Here is a 22,286-nt window from a genome sequence, read left to right as displayed (position 1 = left end):
CCCGCTTGCGCAGCTCCTGCGCATAACTGATGAGCAAGCAGTCTTTGTGTCTTTCAGGCATTCGAAGCCTTCCTCCGCCCATCGTCACCACGCCATCTTCGCCTGCCTCGTCATCCTCCGCCATCCTCTCCCCTCCTCCCCACATTCTCAAAATAATAACAGGCCTACCCCCAAAACCCAAGCCGTCGCAACCCTCGCATCTTTACTCAGCTTGTGACAGACTGCAAGCTTCTTTCTCCCTCCGCGTATTCCGTGGGTTGGCCATCGCAACCCCTCAGCTCAACCCCCACCATGAATGTTCTCCAATTGCGAAAGTGCGTTTTTTTTTACCAAACCTGTTGTTTATCTCCACCATCGTATGCTCATGCGCTTTGCTGATCGCCGTCAATGCTGAGTCCAGAAAATTCCCCCAGTTAGCAGATGAAATTACCTCGCTCTCTGGCAACTTCCAGCGTCTCGATATCGACGGCAAGGGCTACTTGGACGAAGCTACCGCCATCAAGGCCACTCAGCAGAGTGAGAATCAGCCATATGATGTGGTGCGACAGGCTCTCAGGGAAGTTGAGCTGGACTCTTCGCGACGTGTAGAGCTTGAAGATTACCTCGGAGTGCGTCTTGTCTACCATCCCTACACACAACAGTCACTCAAATTCCTGTGCTTTTGGTTCTATCCCGCCTTTCTGCAATCTTTGCTAATCGCAAGCTCCAGCTCATTACCAAACTTCGCGACTCCTCGCCGGCTCAGAAGCGACTATCCACTGGCCCGCAGCCAGCGAGCCCCGGCGGCGTTGTAGCTCAACGCACTGGCGGGCGCGGACAAAGTCATGTATCCAAGAGCAGCGTCGGCGGCAAGATTCAGGTTCAAGGGTCTAGCGCAAACGTCACCCACACCATCGATGAGGATGAAAGAACCGAGTTCACTCGCCACATAAACGCCGTGCTGGATGGTGACGCTGATATTGGCAGCCGGCTTCCCTTCCCCACCGATACCTTCCAAATGTTCGACGAGTGCAAGGATGGCTTGGTCCTGGCCAAGCTGATCAACGATAGTGTGCCTGACACCATCGACGAACGAATCCTCAACATAGCTGGCCGCAAGACCAAGACTCTCAATGCGTTCCAGATGACTGAGAACAACAACCTTGTCATTGAATCAGCCAAGGGTATTGGCTGTTCCGTCGTCAATATTGGTGCTGGAGACATCATCGAGGTCCGTGAGCATCTCATCCTCGGTCTCATCTGGCAGATCATTCGACGCGGACTTTTGAGTAAAATCGACATCAAACTCCACCCTGAACTGTACCGCCTCTTGAGAAAAGGCGAGGAGCTCGAGAAGTTCCTCCGTCTGCCCCCCGAGCAGATCCTCTTGCGATGGTTTAATTATCACCTCAAGGCCGCTAACTGGCCCAGAAGGTTTGTCCATGCCTAACATGTATCTCAACTTAGGAGTCCTCTAATTCCTATCTCTGCAGCGTCAGCAACTTTTCAGATGACATCAAAGATGGCGAAAATTATACCGTCCTCCTCAGCCAAATCGGCCGCGATTACGGCTGCACGCGCGCGCCCCTCGAGATACGAGACAATCTTCAACGCGCCGAACAAGTCCTTCAGGAAGCTGACAAACTCGGCTGCCGCAAATTCTTGACACCAAAATCTCTTGTTGGCGGTAACTCCAAACTCAACCTCGCCTTCGTCGCTAACCTCTTCAACAACCACCCTGCTCTCGAACCCATCACAGACGAAGAAAAGGTAAAGGTCAAAGTGGAAGATTTCGATGCTGAAGGCGACCGCGAAGCCCGCGTCTTCACCCTCTGGCTCAACAGTCTTGATGTGCGGCCCCCTGTGGTCTCCTTCTTTAATGATATTGGCAACGGATATGTCCTGCTCCAAGCCTTCGACAAGATTATCAAAGGCAGCGTGTTTTGGCGTGGTGTGCGCAAACCAAGATCCCTCGACAACGACCCCACCAAAAACAACAGTCCACAAATTGTCAACCCCGACGATGAGGAGTCCGAAAGCGAACATCTGGAGAGAATTCTTGATATGGAGCTTTTCCAGGCTCTCCAGAATACAAATCAAGTGATTGATATTGGTAAAAGGCATGGCATGAGCCTCCAAAACACCGAAGGCTCCAATATTACAAGAGGCGATAGAACACTTACCTTGGGATTCGTGTGGCAGCTTATGCGCAAGGACATCAACGTAACGCTAGCCTCGCTCGCTCAGAAGCTTGGGAAAAAGGAAATGACGGACGAGATCATGGTCGACTGGGCCAACAAGATGGCTCACAAGGGCGGCCATACGTCATCCATACGCAGCTTCAAGGACCGATCCATCTCATCCGGTGTATTCCTCCTGAATGTGCTGAAGGGCATGGATAGCAACTACGTTGATGACGAACTTGTTACGGCCGGCGACAATGATGAGAGGGCCTACATGAATGCCAAGTTGAGCATCAGCATTGCCAGAAAAATGGGAGCGACTATTTGGTTAGTTCCGGAGGATATTTGCCAAGTTCGCTATAAATTGGTGACTTCTTTTGTTGGTAAGTTGAGAATTTCCTCCCCGTGAAACCCGAGACACTTGGATCTTGGCTAATAGCAAGCAGCCTCTTTGATGGCGACACATGAAAAGTTGTAGATGTGATTTATCGGGCTACGACGAGCGTGGGATGTGTCTGAGAGAAAAAGCGCAGCTTAGGTGAAATTACATATATTATGCACCAGTTCAATTTCTTACATGTTCTGTACTATCATTGCCCAAGACCTCTCCCCTCCGGAAAAAAAAAGCGCCTTTCATTTGTTGTCCATACCCAATGAATGCTCCAAATCAAGTTTTACAAGATTAGATACAAGCTGCACAACAGACTTGGACCTGTGAATATACCCAACCAAAAAATTAGATTTCCCAGCGTTTTCCGACCTTTTAACCATGTTGTACGACTTAGTCGGACCAACTGTAGCTTATATTAGCTTTGCAACCGGAATTGAAACAAGACAAAGCCAATACGTACCGGTAGCTGACACATTTGCAAAACAAGCAAGTACCCCCTCAATTTATTGAACAAGCACCACATGACGAGCTCATGGATGCATGCGGACAAGAAAAAGGTTATCAGCGTGGCAGTATGTTTGTTTACTTTCATAGACGATATGGACGAGTGGTAGACGTGGCGAAGGAGGAAGACGTGTACGGGACGATTCCAGTCGCGTGCGAATTGGTCCCAGGATACTGTACCCGTTAGCTGGCTTCCGGGCTTCAAAATGGGTCGAGATGGGGTGTTCATGCACATAGAGGAATAGATGCAAACATACCGCTATTCCACCAGGCGTCATAGAAACTACGGTCAGCAAAGTACGTGAGTTCGGCAAGGACGTTGAGAATGGTTTCCCAGATGAGATACCAGACAAGCTGTTAGGTATTAGTCACGAACACGGAGATGACGGACAAGTATGCAACAGATCATTATAGAGAAGGGCGTACCAGATACTCCATCATAAATGGGAAAATGAGATCAAGCAAAAGCAGGGGAAATTCTCGAAATCGAGCGGCCAGTGGTAGTCCATTCTCCTTCATCTGCACCGTCTTCATTACCACCGGATCTGTACAGGGATTAGCCTTGTCGAGAGTTGGCAAGAAAAGGGGGGACGCTTTACATATGGAGTACTGTGCCACCTGGTTCATCACAAAAAGCACCCCAACCATGGCGACCAGCTTTTCGGCAACATATTTCCAACTAATTCCTTGAGAGCGCGGGTATTCCAGTTCGTAGACCAGCGTCGGCAGGGGTATCCATTCGTAATGACCCAAGAATGTCAGGTTGTTCGGATATGCCTTGTTTGGATCACTGGCCGTTCCTCTGAGCTCGTCTGCCAATGCATCCACTTCCCACTTGATGATTCGTTCAAATACTGCGATTTGTTCGTCGTTCAGAGGTTCACGCGATGCAATTACCTTTGCAATCCTGTCAATGTCTGTCTCTTCCGTTTTAGGTATTTGTGAGAGAGAATGGCGGCGTTCCATGGCGGTTGGAGGGGCTCTGAGGTGGTCGGTTGATAAGCTAGACACCTGTGGCACAGCAGATGATGGCTCCTCGGATGGATGAACATGATCGAGCTGCTTCAATTTAGAGAGGAGAAACAGGCGTTCCAAATAGACTGTCGAGAGATGTCCGTTGTAAAAGGCATAAGAGTGCTGCTTCATAAGCATGACAATGCCATGTAGCACGAAAAAGACAGTATGAGTCCACGGCCAGTCACGGACATGGGTCCAAGCAATGATGCCGGTGATGAAGAGGGTCTGCCAGATCTGCCGCTTTGAGTTAGTTGATGTAGCCTCGGTATTTGTACTAGTGAGGCCGTACGTTTTGTACAATCCACCCGCTTCGATCCCAATCGACCACGCGGTGGTATACCAATTTCTGGATGAGCCAGCTTACACCGGTGAGCCCACACATGATTCCATCCGAAAGCAGGAGCACAATTACTGCCAAGCCTAGTTAGCAAAAATAACAAGTTTGTTAAAAACGCTTTGCTTGCTTGCCCTACCATCCCGATGAAACATGGTCTTCATAATCTCGTTTGACCCCAATGGAGTGCCATACGCTCTCCAGTTATTCACGGAAATCTTCAGGACAAACAGGGCCACAGCCAGCCAAAAGAGAGTATAGAAGCCATGAAAAGGACTATTTGCCGCGGCCGAATTATGGGGATCAAAGGCCGAAAACTGGTGAGTAAAAAAATGGTCACGGAACTTGCGCTTCTGTTTAGCTGCCTTGTCTGGATGTTTAGCGGTTTCCGAAGTACGTCGAAGCAGCTCTTGGAGGGCCTTGTCGTTTGCAGGATATATTCTGATTCTGCCCGAGTCATCGCGAACTGTGGTTGAGTCAACTTGACCAGAGAGAAGCTCCTTTTTGCTTATACGCCTCTCAGTCTTTCTCCTCTGCAATAGTTGCTGCTGCTGCTGTTGCTGATGCTGATGTTGTTGGTCCTGGCCCCCGATGGCATATGCTGGGCGCACATTTTCATCGTAATCTTCTTCGCTGGGTGTTTCAGAAGCGGGTCCGGAGCTTTCCAGCGAGATGCCGGCCTCGCGCAGAGCTTCGCCGAGAGACCTTGGTTGTGCCTGGCGAGGATGGTGATCTGGGGGGCCGCCGTTGACAGCATCCACATGCCGCGTGGGCGGGGCGCTGAGAGCCCGCTCATCTGGAGTCTGCGTCATGGTACTGTGCATAGCGCCAATCCTCATCAGGATCTTCGGCGTCGGGGGTAAAAAAAGATGACAGAGAAAGGCGACTGTGTGCAAAGTTCGATTTTGCACCAGTGCAACCTAAGCATTGGAGGCCAGAAAGATCAAAAGGGGCGTGTGGTTTCACTGTTGAGTGCGTGGTGGTAATGCCAGGCAACTTGAGCCCACCTGCAAGGTCGTGCCTGCCGTTTATTCCGATGTCAATGTCGGCAGCTGTCTTGGCTTATGTCTTGTAGGACATTGCCGTGGTGCGGAAGGTGCGGGATGTTTCAAAGGCTAAGTTGTGTAGGCACTCTTCTTCTGAAGTTATGTCGTTAAATGCGCCGTCTAAATGGCACGAGCAGTGTTGCGGTCTTCGTGGCAACAGCTGTCTTTATCTTTGTATTCCATTCGGAAGGAATGGAAAAACTGTGATGATACAAGGTCTCATGATCTAGTGCCTAGTTTCAACATGTGCAGTCGGCAGTCGGAAGTTGTGGTATTCTGCGGTGTCCGAGCTGGAGCTTGAGATCCGAGCAACCCGTGAACTTGACAAGTCGACAGCCAAAATAACAACTGATAGAGCGCTAGCTTAAAGCTCTGCACGATCCCGAACCTAACCTAGCCCCCGATTGTTCATAATCCCCGCGAGAACAATCCACACTCGCGCTGTGGATTATTCGTGTCCGTCGGACTGTTGCATTGTCCGCCCTCTCTGGGCCAGTCTGTGTAAGTCATGATTCAATGCTGCAGGTTTACGCATCGCCGGTACTCTCAACTTGGGAGGTACTTTGATGTACTTCGATATTTCTGTGGATCATGTCCGGGTTGGCCGCGAGCGGTTATTCTCAAAAAGCCGGGCAGCAAATCACAACCCGTAAATGGTTCCTGTATTTCAACAGAAGAGTTATATGGATCGACATCCTACATTATGAATTGTCAGCTGCGAATTACGAAATTTATACTGCCGTGAACCTTTATTTTTTCATATTTCCTGCCATGTGCTTGACAACGCCCCCCGATGACATCAACTTGACGGGTTGACGGGCTACCGTTGCAAGACTCGGCAACCAGTCAGGCGACACGTCTCCACTTTTCGCCTCAATGATTACATCAGCAGGCAAAACTTTACAGCCAATCTAGTCGACACTGATACTCTGCTTCACCACTCCGCCAACCACGGCTGAACCATCCAACCTGCCAGCCTCACCAGCGGTTACATCCTCATCAACTTCTTCTTCCCCAGTTGGCGCATTGTCCAGAACTGTTCCGTCAGTCCTGCAATATTAGCTCTAGATCCATAGCCCGCTCTCCCAACTCTCCTCAACCGCAGCACCCAGCAATCATGTCTCGCGGCGGCAACACCCTTTACGTTACCGGCTTCAGCCACGGCACCCGCGCTCGCGATCTCGCCTACGAGTTCGAACGGTATGTCAACCACGCTCACGCTCTTCGCCTTCGTTGCCGTCCTCCGTACCTCGCCTCTCCGCCCACCACCCCGTCCTGTCTCGCCGACGAGAGATAGATCCTCCCGGCATCCTGTCCTCTTGCCTAGGCTCGGTGTCGCTCCAGATCAGCCCCCGTCGTCTCGTCGTGCCTTCGTCTTCGTCGCAACCGCCTACCCGCCCCAACTTGTCCCTCCCCATGCTCTCTCCCACCTCTTTCACGTCGGTCGTCGGTATGCTAGCTCGCCTCGAGAAGCGCTCTTCGTTCGGGTCGATTTTTAGCCTGCACCTCGGCGCGTGCAAGTGATACGTTTTCTGATATCAGCCCTCGGTGGCCAAACTCGATATTGAATTTATCAACTAGAGTACCAAACGTACGTTGTTCTACTGATGAAAATACTGACAAGATGTTACTTTAGCTATGGACGTCTAGTTCGTTGCGATATTCCAGCTCCGCGGTCTTCATCTAGCCGACTGTAAGTTTGACACGGTACTCTTAATTTTTTTTTTCTACCACGGCACATATACTAACCTTTTGCGCCAGCTTCGCCTTCGTCGAGTACGAGGATCGACGGGACGCCGATGATGCTTACTATGAGATGCATAACAAGCGTATCGGTCGTGACGATATCCTGAAAATTGAGGTACGTTCTCCGTCGTGATTACCTGCGAACAAATACAGGATTTTTGTCTAACACTGCGCAGTGGGCCAGAACTCCTCCTTCAGCATCATGGCGATTTGAGTCAGGTCGTGACCGTGACCGTCGCGGTGGTGGTGGCGGCAGCGGCAGTGGCAGTGGCGGCGGCCGATCTCCTCGTCGTGGCCGGTCCCCGTCTCCTCGACGGAGCACGCGAGACTACTCTCCGCGCAAGGATGACCGCCGTGACCGTGACCGCGACTACGACCGCGACAGCCGTCGGGATCGCGACCGCTCTCGCAGCCCTGATACTCGGTAAGTCCCAAGTACGTCATCGAGGCATGAAGCTCGAGTGGCTAAATCTTGCCCTGCAGCGACCGCGATCGTGATGCTAAGGACGACCGTGATGATCGTGACCGCCGAGAAAATGGGACCAACGGCGATGACAGAAAAGGTAAGTGCAAACGATGGCGAGTTGCCCTCACGGCAATGGACCAGAAGCTGACTCGACGTAGGCGACGACAGCCCTCCTCCTGCTCGCGACGACGATCTTGATGTGGCTGAGTAGACAGAAACAGCTTGGTAACAATCAGTCTGGCGCCATGATTGGAGCTATTTTGTCGGGTAATTTGATGGCATCCTTTATCTCCCGATGTCTGCGCACCGCGACACGATTGTTATCCATTTCCCCGTTTTTCCTCACTCATGGTTCTGTATTGTTCTAGTTTCCAGTCGGTCGATCGAGACGGAAATATAGCGTCGTAGAAAACTCGGCGAGCAGTGTCATACTGGTAATGCCGCCCACAGGATGCTTGTTCGACTTAAAAAAAAATGTAGGGACAAGGCCGAGGCTCGAAAGCACATCTCAGGCTAGTTAGAAAGTGATTTGTACGGATAGGCTTATACTTGACATTGAATTTAATTGACCAGACTACAACAAATAATCTGTGATGGATACAAATGGTGTACTACGATGCAGTAGTTGATTGCGTCCGCTGGAGATCAACTTATCTATCGTTGCGGCGGTTGAAAGCTGGTTTGCTCGCATTTACGACAGTGTGATGGGTGGTTGTAAAATGGAAGTACAGGTAAGTTTGGAATGTGGTCTCAGCAATCACGGCCTCGTCTGAAACTGAGATGGACAACTACCAGTCCGTACGTACTGGCCGAAATGACGGGTGTCGGCCGGGACAGACGTTGGTGCTGGCACAAAGCTCCATTGGAATGACGGACGTATAAAAATGAAGCGAATGGACAGAGTATAGAAGTGTTGACAGACGCGGTGCTTCCGGGCCTTGGAGCATTGGTTTTGATTATTTCGCAGCGATGCTAATGGCTTTAATTTAGTTGATACCAAAGATAACATCGAAACTGCTGGGGCTGGGGAGATGCAGGTTTGGCTGATGCTGGCTGGCCGGCTGGCTGGCACAAGCTGAGTCCGTGACTGGTCCAGGCCCTTTGCTCATCGTGATGACAGCCCTGTGGATCGTTTCTAAAGCTGGCACAGGCTTTCAAAGTTGCTGACATGTCAACAGTGCGTCAACTAGCTCGTTTGTGCCCCATTTGAAGACACGCATTGTCTTGAGTGTTGGCTTTGACCGTGAGGCTCAGACATATTGGCACAGATGCGAGCACTTGAGGTCAACTGGTGCTGGCTGACCGGGGTCCACTTCCAGCGGCACCCGGGCGCTCCAGCGCACATGTGCACCTGTGCAATGCGGTCTGGTTGCTGAGCTGGCCCCATCACAGGGCCTTGCTGGCCCGTAAATGTCCACTAATGGCCACGAGCACGCAACATAGCCGCTGGAAGTGTAATCGGCCAAGCCTAGTGCTCACGCCCGCCAATCCCTCAGCCTCCCTCCTGGCCCTCCCTTCCCGACAACGCCTCGGGTGACTCTTCCCATTCTTTTCCCCCGTCGACTTGCCCTCGGTATTCTTCATCACCATACCTGCGCCCAAGCACGACGACAGGGTTCCTTTGCAACGTAGTCTGCAGAGCTTCAACCCGGACATTTCATCGCCACCAGCATCGCAGCATTGGCGCATCGGTACCCCGTCCGCGGAATCAAAAGTAGCTGTACTCCGATATCCACCGCTCGCGAGAACCAACACACTTGACGACACCCGCTTCTAGCACTCTCCACCCTACCTACCCACGGCAGAAAACTTCAACAACGCGGCTCGCACTCCTCGAAATTCATAGCATGCTCTCGATGCCCTCGACTTCAGGATCATAGCGACCGGTTTTCTGCTGCTATTTCACCTCGTCCTCGCAGCGCTCGACTGTCCAAGCTCTGCCGTCGTCGCTCCCTCCGAAACGTGACCCATCTGGGATCTTGACCAAACGGAAATACATCGCCTCGGAAGCGTTCCCCTTCCCTTGATCACAGTCGATGCCAGCTTGCCAGGCGACACGGGGGATTCAGGCTCAGTGATTTGGGGAAGGGTCTGTGATACCCAATTGGGTTTGACAACAACTCGATTTTGCAACCGCTTTCGATTTTCTTCTCAAGGGTCATTCCTTGGCCATCGCCTGTGTCACACAATGTCTGCGGTGAAGGGATCTCAATTGCAATCGCCGTCACCAGCTCCGCTGAACCCCCAGATGCAGCCTTCCGATACCGGTCTTGCCCGACCTCAGGCCGTCCCTGCTCCTGATCGATTCATCGGGTTCAAGGAAAAGATCTCACAGCCTGTTGTCGCAGCATTTTGCGCGGGCGGCATTGCCGGTGCCGTTTCGAGAACAGTCGTCTCGCCGCTTGAGCGGTTAAAAATCCTGTTGCAAGTGCAGAGTGTAGGACGGGATGCTTACAAGTTGTCTGTTGGGCAAGCGCTGGCAAAGATGTGGAAAGAGGAGGGATGGAGGGGCTTCATGCGCGGCAATGGGACGAATTGCATTCGTATCGTGCCTTATTCTGCTGTGCAATTTAGCAGTTACAACTTTTATAAACGGGTAAGCAGTTATGGTGGCTATGGGGGATAAATGGACAAAGTCGGTGAAAGCTAACATGTTTCGGGGCGGCAGAATATCTTCGAGTCGTATCCAGGACAAGAACTGGCTCCCTTTACCCGTCTGGTATGTGGTGGTATCGCCGGCATTACCTCCGTCTTTTTCACATACCCCCTCGATATCGTTCGAACGAGACTTTCTATTCAGACGGCCAGCTTTGCAGAGTTGGGAGCAAAACCTGCACATATGCCTGGCATGTGGACCACAATGGCTCAGATGTACAGGACCGAGGGCGGTATGACGGCGTTATATCGTGGCATTATCCCGACTGTTGCTGGTGTTGCTCCATATGTACGTACTTGCACCAACTTCCAAAACTTGTCGCATACAGAGCACTAAACAGGTGTGTGAAGGTCGGTCTAAACTTCATGGTCTATGAATCTGTCAGAAAATACTTAACCTATGATGGGGAACAAAATCCCAGCGCATCAAGAAAACTATTGGCAGGTGCCATTTCCGGAGCTGTTGCTCAAACATTCACCTATCCATTGTACGTCGAACCCAATGCGCTGTATTATAGGTGACACTGCGTAGCTAACCCAATCAGTGACGTCCTCCGACGACGTTTCCAAATCAACACTATGTCTGGCATGGGGTACCAATACAAGGGAGTATTCGACGCCATCCGAGTCATTGTGGGCCAAGAAGGCCTCCGCGGCCTCTACAAAGGCATCGTGCCCAACTTACTCAAGGTTGCTCCCAGCATGGCCTCGAGCTGGCTGAGTTTCGAAATGACACGCGACTTCCTGACTGGCCTAAAACCGGAAGTTAGCCAACAGGCCTTGTAATACCATGTACAAACTAAACCTTTGGAGAACGAAGACAAACCAACATAGGAAATGCATTCACATGGGTGCGGTCTCATACATATATATTTTCTCTTTTATTTCCACCATCCCATCTTGCTTTGACCCCTACATTGTCCAAATTCTTATTATTTTGGTTGTTTACTTTGTTCAGTATATTCACACTTTTTGACCCCAACCCTTTTGTTAAGCTAGCATTTTGTTTGGGCGGATGTTTCACGTTAGAAAGAAAAGCTGCTGGGATCATGGGTGGAATCACATGGGGGATAAAGATGGCTATTTGCGGCTGAGAAAAAATCAAGACTCAGACTCGATCTAGATATCTAGACCGAAGGCCCGTAAGGGAAACCATGATAGCAGGGGGTGTGCGCGAGTACGGGCAGAATCCGGCATGGATAGACGGAGCCTGGAATAGACGAGCAACCTGCTCATGCGATGGCATTGACAAATGCTGACCGTTAATTTCATGTGTATTCGGGTGACGCTCAAGGACAGTGACGAGAATGGGAGTCCATCTTTTCAACCAATCCTCTGCTCACGCAGCCAAAGAAAGACGAACTCTGTAGGTTGATTTGACACGAGTTGTAGACAGCTCCTATTAGCGGTATGCTGTATTAACATCCACCCAGATAGCGTCCAGCATCCTTTACAATTCCACTCCTGTTCCGGGGCAAACGGCTCCACATTCAAGACCAGGCAAGTCATAAGTCACCAGCCCACTCACGTGCGTCCTTGCAACTCTCCCAAGCTTACATGTAAACCCTAACTGCCTGTCCTCACCGCCCCTGCCCTCTCGTCCTGTCAGCCAATCACAGCATCGCACGACTCCCCAGCCCTGGATTTTCTCGAAATACCTTTTCGCTCGTCTGCCCGCAAACTCCAACCGAAGACCCCCATCGCCAACTGAACACCAGCGACCACCGCCGCCATGGGTACGTGAAAACACCATTCGATTAGCCTGCGTATGCGAGTGAGAGAGGCCACCGCATCAATTATATCCTTCTACTCGTGGAGAGTAAAGAATAATGGAAATTGATTGCGTGCCTCTTCTTGCGGTCGAAAGCGCCTCCCGGTCGAGAATTTTCCACCACAAAAATCGTCAAGTCCTCTCTGCCAACTACGTTCTCCTGAGATATGGGTACGATTGGACTGATTGAGAAGAGATGATTTGGAATTTTCCTTGACACCGGGAGAAGACGGCTTTCTTTTCAGAGCATGCTTGGAATAAATGGCTGACGATGGAAAACTTTCTCACCTTCAGGTATCGATCTAAACAGCCACCACGTCAAGGGCACTCATCGTGAGAGCCCCAAGAGCGACAATGTCTACCTCAAGCTCTTGGTGAAGCTCTACCGCTTCCTGTCCCGTATGTTACTCTTTCGATCCCGAAATTTTTACAACTGGAACTTGACGGAGATGATTTCTGGCGTTCAAAACACCAAAAAATCTCCACGGGTATGAGGAACACATCTGACAATTTCACAGGACGCACGGATGCCAGCTTCAACAAGGTCGTTCTCCGACGCCTGTTCATGTCCAAGATCAACCGTCCCCCTGTCTCGCTGTCCCGCATCGTCGCCAACATCGACAAGGAGGGTGAGAAGCGCACCGTCGTCGTTGTCGGCACCGTCACCGACGACAACCGCCTCCTGACCTTCCCCAAGGTCACCGTCGCTGCTTTGCGATTCACCGCCACTGCCCGTGCCCGCATTATCAAGGCCGGCGGTGAGGCCATCACCCTGGATCAGCTTGCTCTGCGCGCCCCCACTGGCAGCAACACTCTGATCCTGCGTGGCCCCAAGAATGCTCGCGAGGCTGTCAAGCACTTCGGCATGGGTCCCCACAAGAACAAGGTCAGTTTTTGTTTAGTCCTCGGTGCTCCGCCCCTCGATTCTTCGTAAGCCTGGTTTTAGTTTTTTGCATAGCAGAAAATTACGAACACGAATGGTTGTAACTGCCAGCCTTGAAAACAGTGACTAACTCCCTCTATAGAAACCCTATGTTGTCTCCAAGGGCCGCAAGTTCGAGCGCGCTCGTGGCCGAAGACGCTCTCGCGGTTTCAAGGTTTAAGGCGGCTAGGTAGCTGGAACGAAGGTGAAAATATCCTGTGGTCTGTGCCGTGTGAGGTGTGCGGCAGTGAATGGGAAGGGATGCCGGTTAGGCTTAGTAAATGGATCTTTGCATGGAACAGGCGCGGCTTGGTATCTCACGACAAAATACATGACTTTGCGCATGCTGGCTCTTTATTCATGTGTGATTTTTCTATGTGACGCAAATGCTTCATATGTCATCCGTTTGAAGTATGGTGTAATCGTCTCAATATCTTACGCGACTAGGACTCCCGTGTATAGTCCTGTTTATACAGTGGGAGGCAAAACGTATTCAAACAGATCAGGTACCTGGTTATCTTGCTTTACATTATCATACATTATAACTAATGTATTAGCGTACACCTCTTGCACCTCTTGGTGGGTAAATATATTCTACCACGGACTATACGTTGCCGAAGCAAGCTATGATACACATGTTATACAGAGTCCTCAAAATCAACGACAATACCCGCCCTTCGCCTCAAAGCAATAAAGTAAGCCTCCTTGCTCTCCTATGCAACGTCAGTCCCATCATCGCAAAAAGCCAAACCGAAACAACAGACAAAAGCGATCAAGACTCACACTTCTCGAGGACTCGGGCTTCTCCCTAAACACCTTTGCAAACATCCTCTTCAGCCTCGCCTCCAACTTCTTATCCTCGCTCCCCTGGTAAAACTTGCACACAAGATGCCCACCTGGCCTAAGGGTATCGCTTGCAAATTGGAGCGCTGCCGCACAAAGGTCCTACTCTTGTCAGCTCCTCCATGTTCAAAACGGAAGCCCAAGACCAATTCAACCAAGAAGAAGAAAAAAGAAAGAAAAAAAAGTTCATCCGCTTCGTAACGCAGCCCGAAGAGACGTACCATACTCCCTGCGTGGTCTCGAAACGCAACGCCACTCGTGTTCATCAGCCTGCGATACGGATTGGTCAACGTGTTGGACATATACCTAAAGCTTTGATTCCAGGGCGCTGACATGTCACTCAGAACAACCTGGAGAAAAGAAAAGTCAACACCAAACAACAAAACCAGACAGACGAAGCACTTACATCCACCGACGCCGAAGTCCCATTCCCCTCCCGCTCCTCGGAGGCCCGTCTCTCGCGATCAATATAGCTCATCGTCTCCCCATCGTCTCCCCTCTCTACCTTCTCGACAGGTCTCCCCGTCCGGGCGATAAACTCCCTAACAAGCCTCTGCACACTAGGCGACAGGAAGTCCCCCTGGAAAGTAGCCACGCCGCGCGGCGGCTGCGCGGGAATCAGGTCGATCCCAATGACCCTCCCATGCGGCCTGGTCCTTTCCTGCGCGACCTACGTTATTAATATGCTTTGCATTTCAAGCGACTTCCAGCTAAAGGGGGGTGGTTCTCATACTTGCGACCAGCTCCCCGGCGCGTATCCCTACCCCGCCGTCAGTGACTGAAAAAAGAGACATGCGCGACGCGACCTCCATACCAAATCGACAACAGTCTGTCCGGGCTTGAAAAGCCTATACTTGGAATCCATCTGCAACGCATTAGACACGATGTCGGTGGGGGACGGTGTGAGGAATAAGATACCTCGAGGAGCTTAAAGGCGGCTCTGCTTTTTAAGCCTTGAACTTTTGCTTCTCGCGAAAACACGTCCCGTCCTTGGCGCTGCTTCCATCGCGAGTTGGATGATGACCATCGGACGTCAGCCTTTGGAGTGAATGTGGCTGCTGCGAGACGGCGAGAGCTTGGGCACTGGCCGGAGCATAGGAGGCTCAGTATCCGAAGGGGTTGCCGAGTGGTCATTGCGAGAGGACTGGTTGCGCTGAACCGATTTCAGCTACCTAGATCCCTATATCCAGCTCATCATTTGAAGCCTCCCATAGCTTGAGATTGAGAATCAGGTTGTGGTTGTTGTGTGATGTTGCGCTCGGTATTCCATGCAGAGTCTAGCTATCTTAACCCTGAGGTCGATGGATTCTAATAACTGGTAATGTGGGTCTCATAGACAGTGGCAACTCCAAAGTGGCTAGCTACCCTGGATAACTTATATAGTCTGGGCGAAAGATACCTGAAAAAGAACAAGAAAAAGAAAAAAACACGAAAGACGGGTTCGAACATGATAATGCAGTCAAATGACTGCTCAATAATATTACAAGACGCCTATTGATACCTAATCCCATGCCCATATATCCATAAAACAGAGAACACCACTAATGCAAACCCAATAACGCACATCCAATCACTCCAAGCTCGCTCTTGTACTCATCCAGTCATAACACCACCAAGTTACGCTTAAGCCAAGAAGCTAGCGTTAACACCTCTTCGATCCCTCTTCAAAGGTGAAAACGAGGTGCCTGCCGCGAACGCGTTCCTGATGCCGCCCCCGAGAACTGTTCGCGTCCTCCTGCCAGTGGCAAGCTGCGGCTTGGGCTTGGCAATCGCTTCGCCGTCGTCATCGTCAAATAACGTCGCATTTGCAGCACCCAGTAACTTCCGCTTCTTTTTCTTGACCTCTCCTTCTGGTGCCTTAGACTGCAAAACGGAGGTGGCCTTCTTGGAAGCAGCGATGGGAACATTCTCCTGGTCTGTGGTAGTTGAATTGTCGGTAGACTTTTCGACAGAAATGTCTGGTATTGACTTCACCTTGGGCGTTCCCCGGGATTTCATGACGCGGTTTGTCTTTGCGGGAGTGGACTCGGCGAGAGGTGCTGGTGTTGCCTTTGGCGGTCTTCCCCGAGTCTTTGTGGGTTTGGCTGGGGATTTGAAAGAAACAGTAGATTTAAAAGACACTTTGGACTTAGGAGCGGGCTCCTCCTCGTCCTCTGATTCTGAAGGCGGTCCATGATCGGCTGGCTCATCTGACGTGGGATCTGGATCAGCTTCTGCAGATACATTATTGGACGACTCCTGGCCAGACTCGTCTGTGAGTGATTTGTTTCGATTCAAGAACGGCGTGACTGAGAAGGCCGATTTCTCCCCAACAGTAGCCTTGTCTGCTCCACGTTTCCTCGTTGGTCTCTCCCGCGCGACAATGTCATTACCTGGCGTCTGGATCGTAATCGACTCAAAGTTCATCTCTGCTGCAGCACGGCGCTTCTTTCCCACGTCAGCTGTCAGGGCAGCAGCCTTCCTAGGCTTTTCCTCGCCTCCGCGGGGGACAACGTGCGGCTTGTCGCATACCAGCTCAGATTGCGCGTCCTCTAGCTTCTCCTTTACGCCCTTGAGCTCAGATTGTAAAGCTTTAGACTTTTCCTTCAAACTAGAGATGCGCTCTTCCAGTCTTTCGTTTTCTGCGTTTGCCGAGGCCAATTCGCGCTCGTGCTCTTTTTTCATCTTCTCACGCTCTTTTTTCTCCGCAGCGAGCTTTTGTTCAGCCTTCTCCAGCCGCGATTTGAGTTCTGTCACTGCGGTGTCATCATCCTTGGATTGTAATCGCAGTCTGGACCGCTTTTCATTCTCCAGTTCCACTTCGAGAGAGTCTAGCTGTCGACGGAGATCGTTCCTTTCGGCCACTGTCGCTTGGAAGCTGGTGAGTTGTGACTGCAAATGTTCCAGTTCTGGTTTGATTCGATTCAGTTCCCTCGTCAATGCGAATTTCTCTTGCATGGCCTTTCCAGAATCCTGCATTGCGCCGTTTAATGCTTCAACTTCAGCCTAGAAGACGTCAGTGAGTGTGGCTGAGACGCCGCAGTCATTGTCGGCTTGCCATACCTTGAGACTGGCCATGTCGACATCTTGCTTCTTCAGCCGTGCCTCTTGGGCACGAATTATTTGTCTGCTGTCATCTAAGTCGACTCTAATTTGATCAGAATCTCTGATAAGTGTGCCAATCTTGAAGTCTTTCTGCCCAAGCTTTTCGCGCAGACTGGCGTTTTCATCTCGCATCGTCAATAGTCGTAGCTGCAAGAGTCGAGCTTCTTCGTCGCGGGTGATGGATTCAGTCTTGTGCAGGGCATCTTGCCTGAGCAATTCGAGTTCGTGAATGCGCGCCATGCGCTGGAATAAGTTAGCATCCACAGCCCCTACTAGAGACAAAACGCCGTTAAATACAATACCTCATTTGAGTTGCTGCCCATGATTGCTATATCTGTGTGGTCTCGCAGACACGCCAGACTGGCTGGGTGTGAGAAACCCGGGAAGTGAAGACTTTGAACGCAAGAATGTGTGCCCGTTGGCTGCAATCTCCGTGCAACCTCTGTTGTATGGGTTCAGTCCCAGATATAGTTGTCTGCCCGTTGTCGACCCTAATCTTGGCGGGTGGTGAAGCTGGCTGCGGGTGGCCTTGGGCAACTGTTTGGTGGTTCCGTGTTTTGCTTGGGCATCCCGCAATAGGAGTAAACATTTTGCTGATTTCAGCCTAGCGTATCCGTGCAGCCGTTGGTCTGGGATAGCGGGGTGCACGTGACGTCTCCATGGCGATAGCTGACTAAGCCAATTGCTGCTTGGCCAAGTGTGGCGTCCTCTGTGGCTAAGCCCTTGGCCAAGCCACCATTACCTGTCCACTGTGAGGACACCTCAGCTTCAAGTTCAATGTTGCAGACGGAGCTCCATGGGCTTCAACTCCCTCCCCAATTATCGCTTCTCTAACACGCCAATCGGCATCAACGACAGTTTTGCTGCTGTCCACGATGCGCTTCCTGCCCTTAATAGCTTCAGCCAGCGCGCTTGTCGCCAGTGCATTTGCCGCCGAGCAATCCAGCGAGGAGAGATTCATCAAGTTCAACCGTCTCGCCCGTCTCTCGTCTCCCCTCCAGCTCAACGATGTTTCGTACAAGTCGCTGACGAGCACACCACGGGATTATTCCGTTGCTATTGTCTTGACTGCCCAGGACGCTCGATTCGGATGCCAGCTTTGCAGGGACTTCAAACCAGAGTGGGAGTTGATCGCCCAGAGCTGGGCTAGAGGCGATAAGCGACAAGAATCTCGGCTGTTCTTTGGTGTTTTGGATTTCGCTGAGGGCAGAGACACCTTTTTATCGGTATGGAAGACTGCCTGCCGGAAATCATGGTCTACAGCGTTAACAGGATGTTTGTGCAGCTCGGTCTTCAAACAGCTCCCGTCTTGATGTTTTTCCCTCCTACGACAGGACCCCACGCCGTCGCTTCTGCCGAACCCATTCGCTATGACTTTACCACTGGGTGAGAAACGATAGCAATCGAATAATTTTTGTCCATGGTAGGCTAATGAATGAAATGCGCAGGCCTCCCACCGCTGAGCAAGTCCGAAACTGGTTGGCCCGCCATCTTCCTGGCCGCCCTCACCCTGAGATTAAGCGTCCTATCAACTGGTTGAAATGGGTGTCTCTCTTCACCTTTGTTGCTGGCGCCATCACGGCAATGGTCTCTGCGTCGCCATATATTCTTCCCATTATACAGAACCGGAATCTCTGGGCTGCTGGCAGCATGATTGCCATTCTCCTCTTTATTAGTGGCCACATGTTCAACCACATTCGAAAGGTCCCTTATGTCGCGGGAGATGGCAAAGGAGGCATCACTTACTTCACTGGCGGATTCCAGAACCAACTTGGGCTAGAGGTCCAGATCGTTGCCGCAATATGTAAGTTCCGACGGCAGTGCTCTTCACTGTGTAGAGTTCATTGATCTAACCCTGTCTTTGTAGACGGCATTCTGAGCTTCTGCACCATCGCCCTTGCCACCAAGGTCCCACGCATGACCAGCCCCAAGTCGCAGTCTGTTGCTGTACTGGTCTGGGGGGGCGCCATGTTCTTCATCTATAGCTTCCTGCTCAGCGTCTTTCGCGTCAAGAACTCAAGCTACCCATTCTCACTGCCACCATTCATGTGAGCGCACAGACCAGAATGCGACTCGGCTCACTTCCCATGATCCAGGTTGTTCAGCCAGAGTTCGTATGATGTTGCCATTGACATGTATCTGCAGAATCATAGGTTCCAAGTATAGAATCAGGGTCAAGGGCCGCCTCGATTATATGTGGGATGTGCATTATGAGCACCGGGGACACTGCATGTACACTATGCGAATCCATACAAAGGATGAATAAAGAAGTTACTCCAGAGCTCTTAGACCCACCGACGCACCCTTTTTTTGCACGTCTCTGTTTTTTTTGCGTGTTCAAGAGCTGAGTATACTGTATTGGCGACAAAGGCGAACACCGAACAAACATGAGAAGGCTTTGCATTCAAGCTATTCTACATTCGGGCTTCACTCTACTTTTTTTTTTAATTGCCCACTAACAAACTATAAAGCTAAACATACACGGGGAGTATTGAATACACTATAGTATATTAGAGTATACTTCTTAAGAGGCTAACACATTGTGCCACAGACTGTACAATCTCCAGCAATATCAGCTCGCCCAGGATTGAGTACATGACAGCATTTTACCCTATCCGTCGCGCGCGGTACGCTAATGCATTACAGCATCTGAACGACGCAGCGTGCGACCGTCCTTTTGTCGCAAAGCTCAGATCATGCCGCCGACCACCTGAATACCAGATCCGCCTGACCATTGCCGGTGGACCACCTCGAGACTACTACAACTGCCTTGTGAGATCCGGTCTCGAATTTTTTTTCCTACGCCCGCGCGATTTCCTAGCTCTGTTACGCGCATTTCCCTCGATGGCAGGACACACTCCGTCTCTACATTTTACTCGCACCAATAACAATGGCATTTCGATCCTACACGAGCTTGCGGCGACTGATCACGAAAACAAGCTTTTGGATGCAATACTTTTGGGGAGTGCTGCTGACGCAAACTCCATGTCCAAAGGCGGAAACAACCCCTTGTCCTATGCAATAATTTACAAAAATGAAAAGGCGACGGCGGCACTGTTGAAACGAAAAGACGTCGATGCAAATTCATGTTTCCCTCTTCTCCAAGACCAGACTCCCTTGATATATGCCATTCAAAAGGAGGAAATGGGCTTATTAACTTGTTACTCGATGGAGAAGGCGTAAATGTCGCTCAACCGAACGGATGCGGGAGAACACCGTTGTCGTATGCCGCCGAGAGGAGTGACGTGGTGTTAACAAAACGGCTACTGCCGCATTATACCGACACTAGCCACGTTGACGGTCAGGGCAGAGCAGCAATATCATATGCTGCTGCTAGTGGGAGTAAAGAAGTCGTAGAGCTTCTACTATCTCAGCATGGGGTCAACGCAGACCAGAAAGATAATACTGAGCGAAGACCACTATCATATGCTGTTGAGGCGCAGCATGAAGAAGTCGTCCGGCTACTGACAAGGCTTGGTCTTTATCCAGGCGGGAAGGATGACTACTGTCAAGAACCACTACTATCATTTGCAGTTTGCAAGGGTAACCAAAAAATCGTCGAGCTGCTACTTCCAAGGCCCAATGTTGACGCAGAGACAAGAACTAGCAGCAATCGGCTGGCACTGTTCGAAGCTGCTGCGAAAGGCTCTGCAGCGGTGGTGAAGCTGCTACCATCGCAACCTAATGTTTACGCAGACCAGAGAGATGACCGCAATCGAACGCCACTGATGCATGCTGCTGTGTGCGGAAACGGAAGCGTCGCAAGGCTATTACTAGATGAGTATTCTGTGGAGGCTCACTCGAGAAGCTTCCTTGGCATGTCGCCTTTGCGCTATGCCGCTGAGTCGGGAAATGTAGAGGTCATAAGACTGTTGCTGAATCATGACAGGGACGAAGACATCAGAGACGAAGCTTCAAAGTTGCTGGTAGAAATGGCGCGAGAGCACCCCGAAATCCTCATTCCGGAATTAGTCCATGATCGCGATACCGACGTAAACTATGCCGGCGGCCGGCACGCAGAGACGGCGCTATTCTGGGCCTCCAGATTAGGTTGGACGCCATTGGTAGAGCTATTGCTGTCACATCCGAATATCAACATAAACAAAGCGTCCGAGAATGGCACAACGCCACTACTGGCGGCCATCACAGGGAAGAATGAAGACACTGCAGTGCTATTACTGAGGCACGGCGCCAACCGCGCGACAGTCCTTACATGTAGCGAACCCAACTCCAAGTTGATAGTTACACCACTGATGGCTGCGATTGACTGGCAGCAAGAACGTGTCGTGGAGCAACTACTACATCTTGGCGTTAGCATGGAAACCAGAGATGCCTACCACAATCTACCACTGGTCGTTGCTGCACGGAACCCAAGACCGCGCTGCGTCAGGCTGCTGCTCGACCATGATGACAGGGGAAAAAACAACGCCACCTCGGATTTCTGTCTTGCCTTGCACCATGCCGTCAAACAGCTGCGGCCAGAAGCCGTAAAGATGCTGCTCGACCAACTCAATGGGCGAGTCCCCACGCCAGAAGGGCTTCTAATAGAAAAGTTGCCCATGTTATCCGACCTGTTAAGAAAACGATTCCTTGAGATGCTTCACTATGGAATTTGGCCACAATGCGTGGGAGATGAGGACGTAAACATGTGCAACCACGAGCACATCGTCAACGCCATGCTGGGCATTAGGGACGACGGGCTCACCTTCATGATTAAGAAGTCCCCCTTCTACATAGCCCTTCGCTGCCAAGTCTTCGCAGCACAGATGTTGCTTGATCGGGCGGATGCAGGCGCCGACTGGAGCTGTTACCACTTCCCCTGGCCGGAATCGAGGGGCGCATTTGCCGAGTATGAAGGCATTGTGAAGAAGCTCCTCGCCCTGCGCGATGACCTGACGCCAAGACAACCTGACGCCAGTGCGTTGGGCTACGGCCGACCCCGTAGTCGAATCTTACTTTAATGTTATCTGGGATTTACTGCACGCGCCGGAACCCGCTGTCAATGTCGTCTCTAAGGATGAACTCACCGAGTTATTATATGCGATAGGCGCTGGTCCCCATGTGGACATGACATGGTGGTTGGAGATGTAGCTAAACTCCAAGAAATGAAGGTGTAGTAATAAGGGTTATTGTGGGGGAGTTGGAGCTAACCGGGAGATGATAAGACCCCAGCCGGCTCTTAAGGTGGGAGGCAGCAAGTATTCAACCAGGTCAGTACCTAGCTATCGTGCCCTACACTACAATATATTATGGTATGTTGGTGCGTACTTCTCTGTGGGCAAACATGTCCTGCCACGGACTGTGTCAGAAGAATGTTTTTCTTTGTTTTATCCCAGCCCTTTTTT

General features: G+C 51.1%; 9 protein-coding genes across 12 annotated transcripts; 6 read left to right on the top strand and 3 right to left on the bottom strand.

Moving 5' to 3' along the window:
- The first annotated feature begins 400 nt into the window (after nucleotides 1-400).
- On the top strand, nucleotides 401-2,712 carry fim1_1 (fimbrin). The gene is made up of 3 exons (XM_066118554.1): nucleotides 401-1,413; nucleotides 1,473-2,545; nucleotides 2,609-2,712. The coding sequence occupies exons 1-3, from the start codon at nucleotides 998-1,000 to the stop codon at nucleotides 2,638-2,640; spliced, it is 1,521 nt and encodes a 506-aa protein (XP_065976074.1). The 5' UTR covers nucleotides 401-997; the 3' UTR covers nucleotides 2,641-2,712.
- ARE2_1 (Sterol O-acyltransferase 2 (Sterol-ester synthase 2)) lies at nucleotides 2,713-5,670 on the bottom strand. Of its 2 annotated transcripts, XM_066118553.1 has the most exons (7): nucleotides 4,548-5,670; nucleotides 4,364-4,485; nucleotides 3,657-4,308; nucleotides 3,484-3,602; nucleotides 3,315-3,411; nucleotides 3,014-3,231; nucleotides 2,713-2,956 (listed from the first exon to the last, which is right to left on the bottom strand). In XM_066118553.1, exons 1-7 carry the CDS (start codon nucleotides 5,245-5,247, stop codon nucleotides 2,837-2,839), a joined length of 2,028 nt encoding a protein of 675 aa, XP_065976073.1. In that variant the 5' UTR covers nucleotides 5,248-5,670; the 3' UTR covers nucleotides 2,713-2,836. The 2 variants fall into 2 exon arrangements, with proteins under 2 accessions (XP_065976073.1, XP_007807141.2); XM_007808950.2 differs by having other exon boundaries at nucleotides 3,484-4,308; nucleotides 4,548-5,642.
- A 183-nt stretch (nucleotides 5,671-5,853) lies between these two features.
- On the top strand, nucleotides 5,854-8,240 carry J3458_005001 (uncharacterized protein). The gene is made up of 4 exons (XM_066118552.1): nucleotides 5,854-6,654; nucleotides 7,091-7,147; nucleotides 7,216-7,315; nucleotides 7,377-8,240. The coding sequence occupies exons 1-4, from the start codon at nucleotides 6,572-6,574 to the stop codon at nucleotides 7,626-7,628; spliced, it is 492 nt and encodes a 163-aa protein (XP_065976072.1). The 5' UTR covers nucleotides 5,854-6,571; the 3' UTR covers nucleotides 7,629-8,240.
- A 905-nt stretch (nucleotides 8,241-9,145) lies between these two features.
- On the top strand, nucleotides 9,146-11,765 carry J3458_005000 (uncharacterized protein). The gene is made up of 4 exons (XM_007808948.2): nucleotides 9,146-10,262; nucleotides 10,335-10,610; nucleotides 10,673-10,809; nucleotides 10,867-11,765. Exons 1-4 carry the CDS (start codon nucleotides 9,855-9,857, stop codon nucleotides 11,105-11,107), a joined length of 1,062 nt encoding a protein of 353 aa, XP_007807139.1. The 5' UTR covers nucleotides 9,146-9,854; the 3' UTR covers nucleotides 11,108-11,765.
- A 175-nt stretch (nucleotides 11,766-11,940) lies between these two features.
- RPL18A_1 (60S ribosomal protein L18A) lies at nucleotides 11,941-13,357 on the top strand. Of its 2 annotated transcripts, none has more exons than XM_066118551.1 (3): nucleotides 11,941-12,057; nucleotides 12,387-12,978; nucleotides 13,118-13,357. In XM_066118551.1, exons 2-3 carry the CDS (start codon nucleotides 12,583-12,585, stop codon nucleotides 13,193-13,195), a joined length of 474 nt encoding a protein of 157 aa, XP_065976071.1. In that variant the 5' UTR covers nucleotides 11,941-12,057; nucleotides 12,387-12,582; the 3' UTR covers nucleotides 13,196-13,357. The 2 variants fall into 2 exon arrangements, with proteins under 2 accessions (XP_065976071.1, XP_065976070.1); XM_066118550.1 differs by having other exon boundaries at nucleotides 11,941-12,491; nucleotides 12,611-12,978.
- MRM2_1 (2' O-ribose methyltransferase) lies at nucleotides 13,358-15,108 on the bottom strand. Its single transcript, XM_066118549.1, has 8 exons — nucleotides 14,776-15,108; nucleotides 14,672-14,722; nucleotides 14,591-14,617; nucleotides 14,264-14,527; nucleotides 14,191-14,207; nucleotides 14,079-14,127; nucleotides 13,798-13,959; nucleotides 13,358-13,727 (listed from the first exon to the last, which is right to left on the bottom strand). Exons 1-8 carry the CDS (start codon nucleotides 14,989-14,991, stop codon nucleotides 13,653-13,655), a joined length of 861 nt encoding a protein of 286 aa, XP_065976069.1. The 5' UTR covers nucleotides 14,992-15,108; the 3' UTR covers nucleotides 13,358-13,652.
- Nucleotides 15,109-15,293: 185 nt separating this feature from the next.
- J3458_004997 (uncharacterized protein) lies at nucleotides 15,294-17,500 on the bottom strand. 2 transcript variants are annotated; one of them, XM_007808945.2, is made up of 3 exons: nucleotides 17,244-17,500; nucleotides 16,900-17,184; nucleotides 15,294-16,842 (listed from the first exon to the last, which is right to left on the bottom strand). In XM_007808945.2, exons 1-3 carry the CDS (start codon nucleotides 17,262-17,264, stop codon nucleotides 15,481-15,483), a joined length of 1,668 nt encoding a protein of 555 aa, XP_007807136.1. In that variant the 5' UTR covers nucleotides 17,265-17,500; the 3' UTR covers nucleotides 15,294-15,480. The 2 variants fall into 2 exon arrangements, with proteins under 2 accessions (XP_007807136.1, XP_065976068.1); XM_066118548.1 differs by having other exon boundaries at nucleotides 16,900-17,462.
- Nucleotides 17,501-17,816: 316 nt separating this feature from the next.
- Nucleotides 17,817-18,993, top strand: OST3_2 (oligosaccharyl transferase subunit ost3/OST6; the record flags this gene model as incomplete). The annotated part of the gene is made up of 4 exons (XM_007808944.2): nucleotides 17,817-18,167; nucleotides 18,227-18,327; nucleotides 18,390-18,745; nucleotides 18,809-18,993. 4 exons carry the CDS (start codon nucleotides 17,817-17,819, stop codon nucleotides 18,991-18,993), a joined length of 993 nt encoding a protein of 330 aa, XP_007807135.2.
- Nucleotides 18,994-20,027: 1,034 nt separating this feature from the next.
- On the top strand, nucleotides 20,028-21,902 carry OST3_1 (oligosaccharyl transferase subunit ost3/OST6; the record flags this gene model as incomplete). Its single annotated transcript, XM_066118547.1, has 1 exon — nucleotides 20,028-21,902. One exon carries the CDS (start codon nucleotides 20,028-20,030, stop codon nucleotides 21,900-21,902), a length of 1,875 nt encoding a protein of 624 aa, XP_065976067.1.
- Nucleotides 21,903-22,286: the final 384 nt, after the last annotated feature.

Source organism: Metarhizium acridum (genome assembly GCF_019434415.1).
Source record: "Metarhizium acridum strain ARSEF 324 chromosome Unknown scaffold_31, whole genome shotgun sequence".
Classification (NCBI taxonomy): Eukaryota; Fungi; Ascomycota; class Sordariomycetes; order Hypocreales; family Clavicipitaceae; genus Metarhizium; species Metarhizium acridum.
This window is presented reverse-complemented; position numbering and strand designations above follow the sequence as displayed.

Bases quoted from the DNA above. Each gene is read 5' to 3' on its own strand.
- fim1_1 (XM_066118554.1), top strand. From the start codon at position 998: ATGTTCGACGAGTGCAAGGATGGCTTGGTCCTGGCCAAGCTGATCAAC. The intron at 1,414-1,472 runs GTTTGTCCATGC...CTATCTCTGCAG, and splicing joins GCCGCTAACTGGCCCAGAAG to CGTCAGCAACTTTTCAGATG. The intron at 2,546-2,608 runs GTAAGTTGAGAA...AATAGCAAGCAG, and splicing joins ATTGGTGACTTCTTTTGTTG to CCTCTTTGATGGCGACACAT.
- ARE2_1 (XM_007808950.2), bottom strand. From the start codon at position 5,247: ATGAGGATTGGCGCTATGCACAGTACCATGACGCAGACTCCAGATGAG. The intron at 4,309-4,363 runs GTACGGCCTCAC...TCAAAGCGGCAG, and splicing joins GCGGGTGGATTGTACAAAAC to ATCTGGCAGACCCTCTTCAT. The intron at 3,232-3,314 runs GTATGTTTGCAT...TAACGGGTACAG, and splicing joins TGACGCCTGGTGGAATAGCG to TATCCTGGGACCAATTCGCA.
- J3458_005001 (XM_066118552.1), top strand. From the start codon at position 6,572: ATGTCTCGCGGCGGCAACACCCTTTACGTTACCGGCTTCAGCCACGGC. The intron at 7,148-7,215 runs GTAAGTTTGACA...CTTTTGCGCCAG, and splicing joins CGGTCTTCATCTAGCCGACT to CTTCGCCTTCGTCGAGTACG. The intron at 7,316-7,376 runs GTACGTTCTCCG...AACACTGCGCAG, and splicing joins ACGATATCCTGAAAATTGAG to TGGGCCAGAACTCCTCCTTC.
- J3458_005000 (XM_007808948.2), top strand. From the start codon at position 9,855: ATGTCTGCGGTGAAGGGATCTCAATTGCAATCGCCGTCACCAGCTCCG. The intron at 10,263-10,334 runs GTAAGCAGTTAT...TCGGGGCGGCAG, and splicing joins GTTACAACTTTTATAAACGG to AATATCTTCGAGTCGTATCC. The intron at 10,810-10,866 runs GTACGTCGAACC...TAACCCAATCAG, and splicing joins CAAACATTCACCTATCCATT to TGACGTCCTCCGACGACGTT.
- RPL18A_1 (XM_066118551.1), top strand. From the start codon at position 12,583: ATGAGGAACACATCTGACAATTTCACAGGACGCACGGATGCCAGCTTC. The intron at 12,979-13,117 runs GTCAGTTTTTGT...CTCCCTCTATAG, and splicing joins TGGGTCCCCACAAGAACAAG to AAACCCTATGTTGTCTCCAA.
- MRM2_1 (XM_066118549.1), bottom strand. From the start codon at position 14,991: ATGACCACTCGGCAACCCCTTCGGATACTGAGCCTCCTATGCTCCGGC. The intron at 14,723-14,775 runs GTATCTTATTCC...AATGCGTTGCAG, and splicing joins CCGCCTTTAAGCTCCTCGAG to ATGGATTCCAAGTATAGGCT. The intron at 14,618-14,671 runs GTATGGAGGTCG...ACGGCGGGGTAG, and splicing joins GACAGACTGTTGTCGATTTG to GGATACGCGCCGGGGAGCTG.
- J3458_004997 (XM_007808945.2), bottom strand. From the start codon at position 17,264: ATGGGCAGCAACTCAAATGAG. The intron at 17,185-17,243 runs GTATTGTATTTA...AACTTATTCCAG, and splicing joins TGGGCAGCAACTCAAATGAG to CGCATGGCGCGCATTCACGA. The intron at 16,843-16,899 runs GTATGGCAAGCC...GACGTCTTCTAG, and splicing joins TCGACATGGCCAGTCTCAAG to GCTGAAGTTGAAGCATTAAA.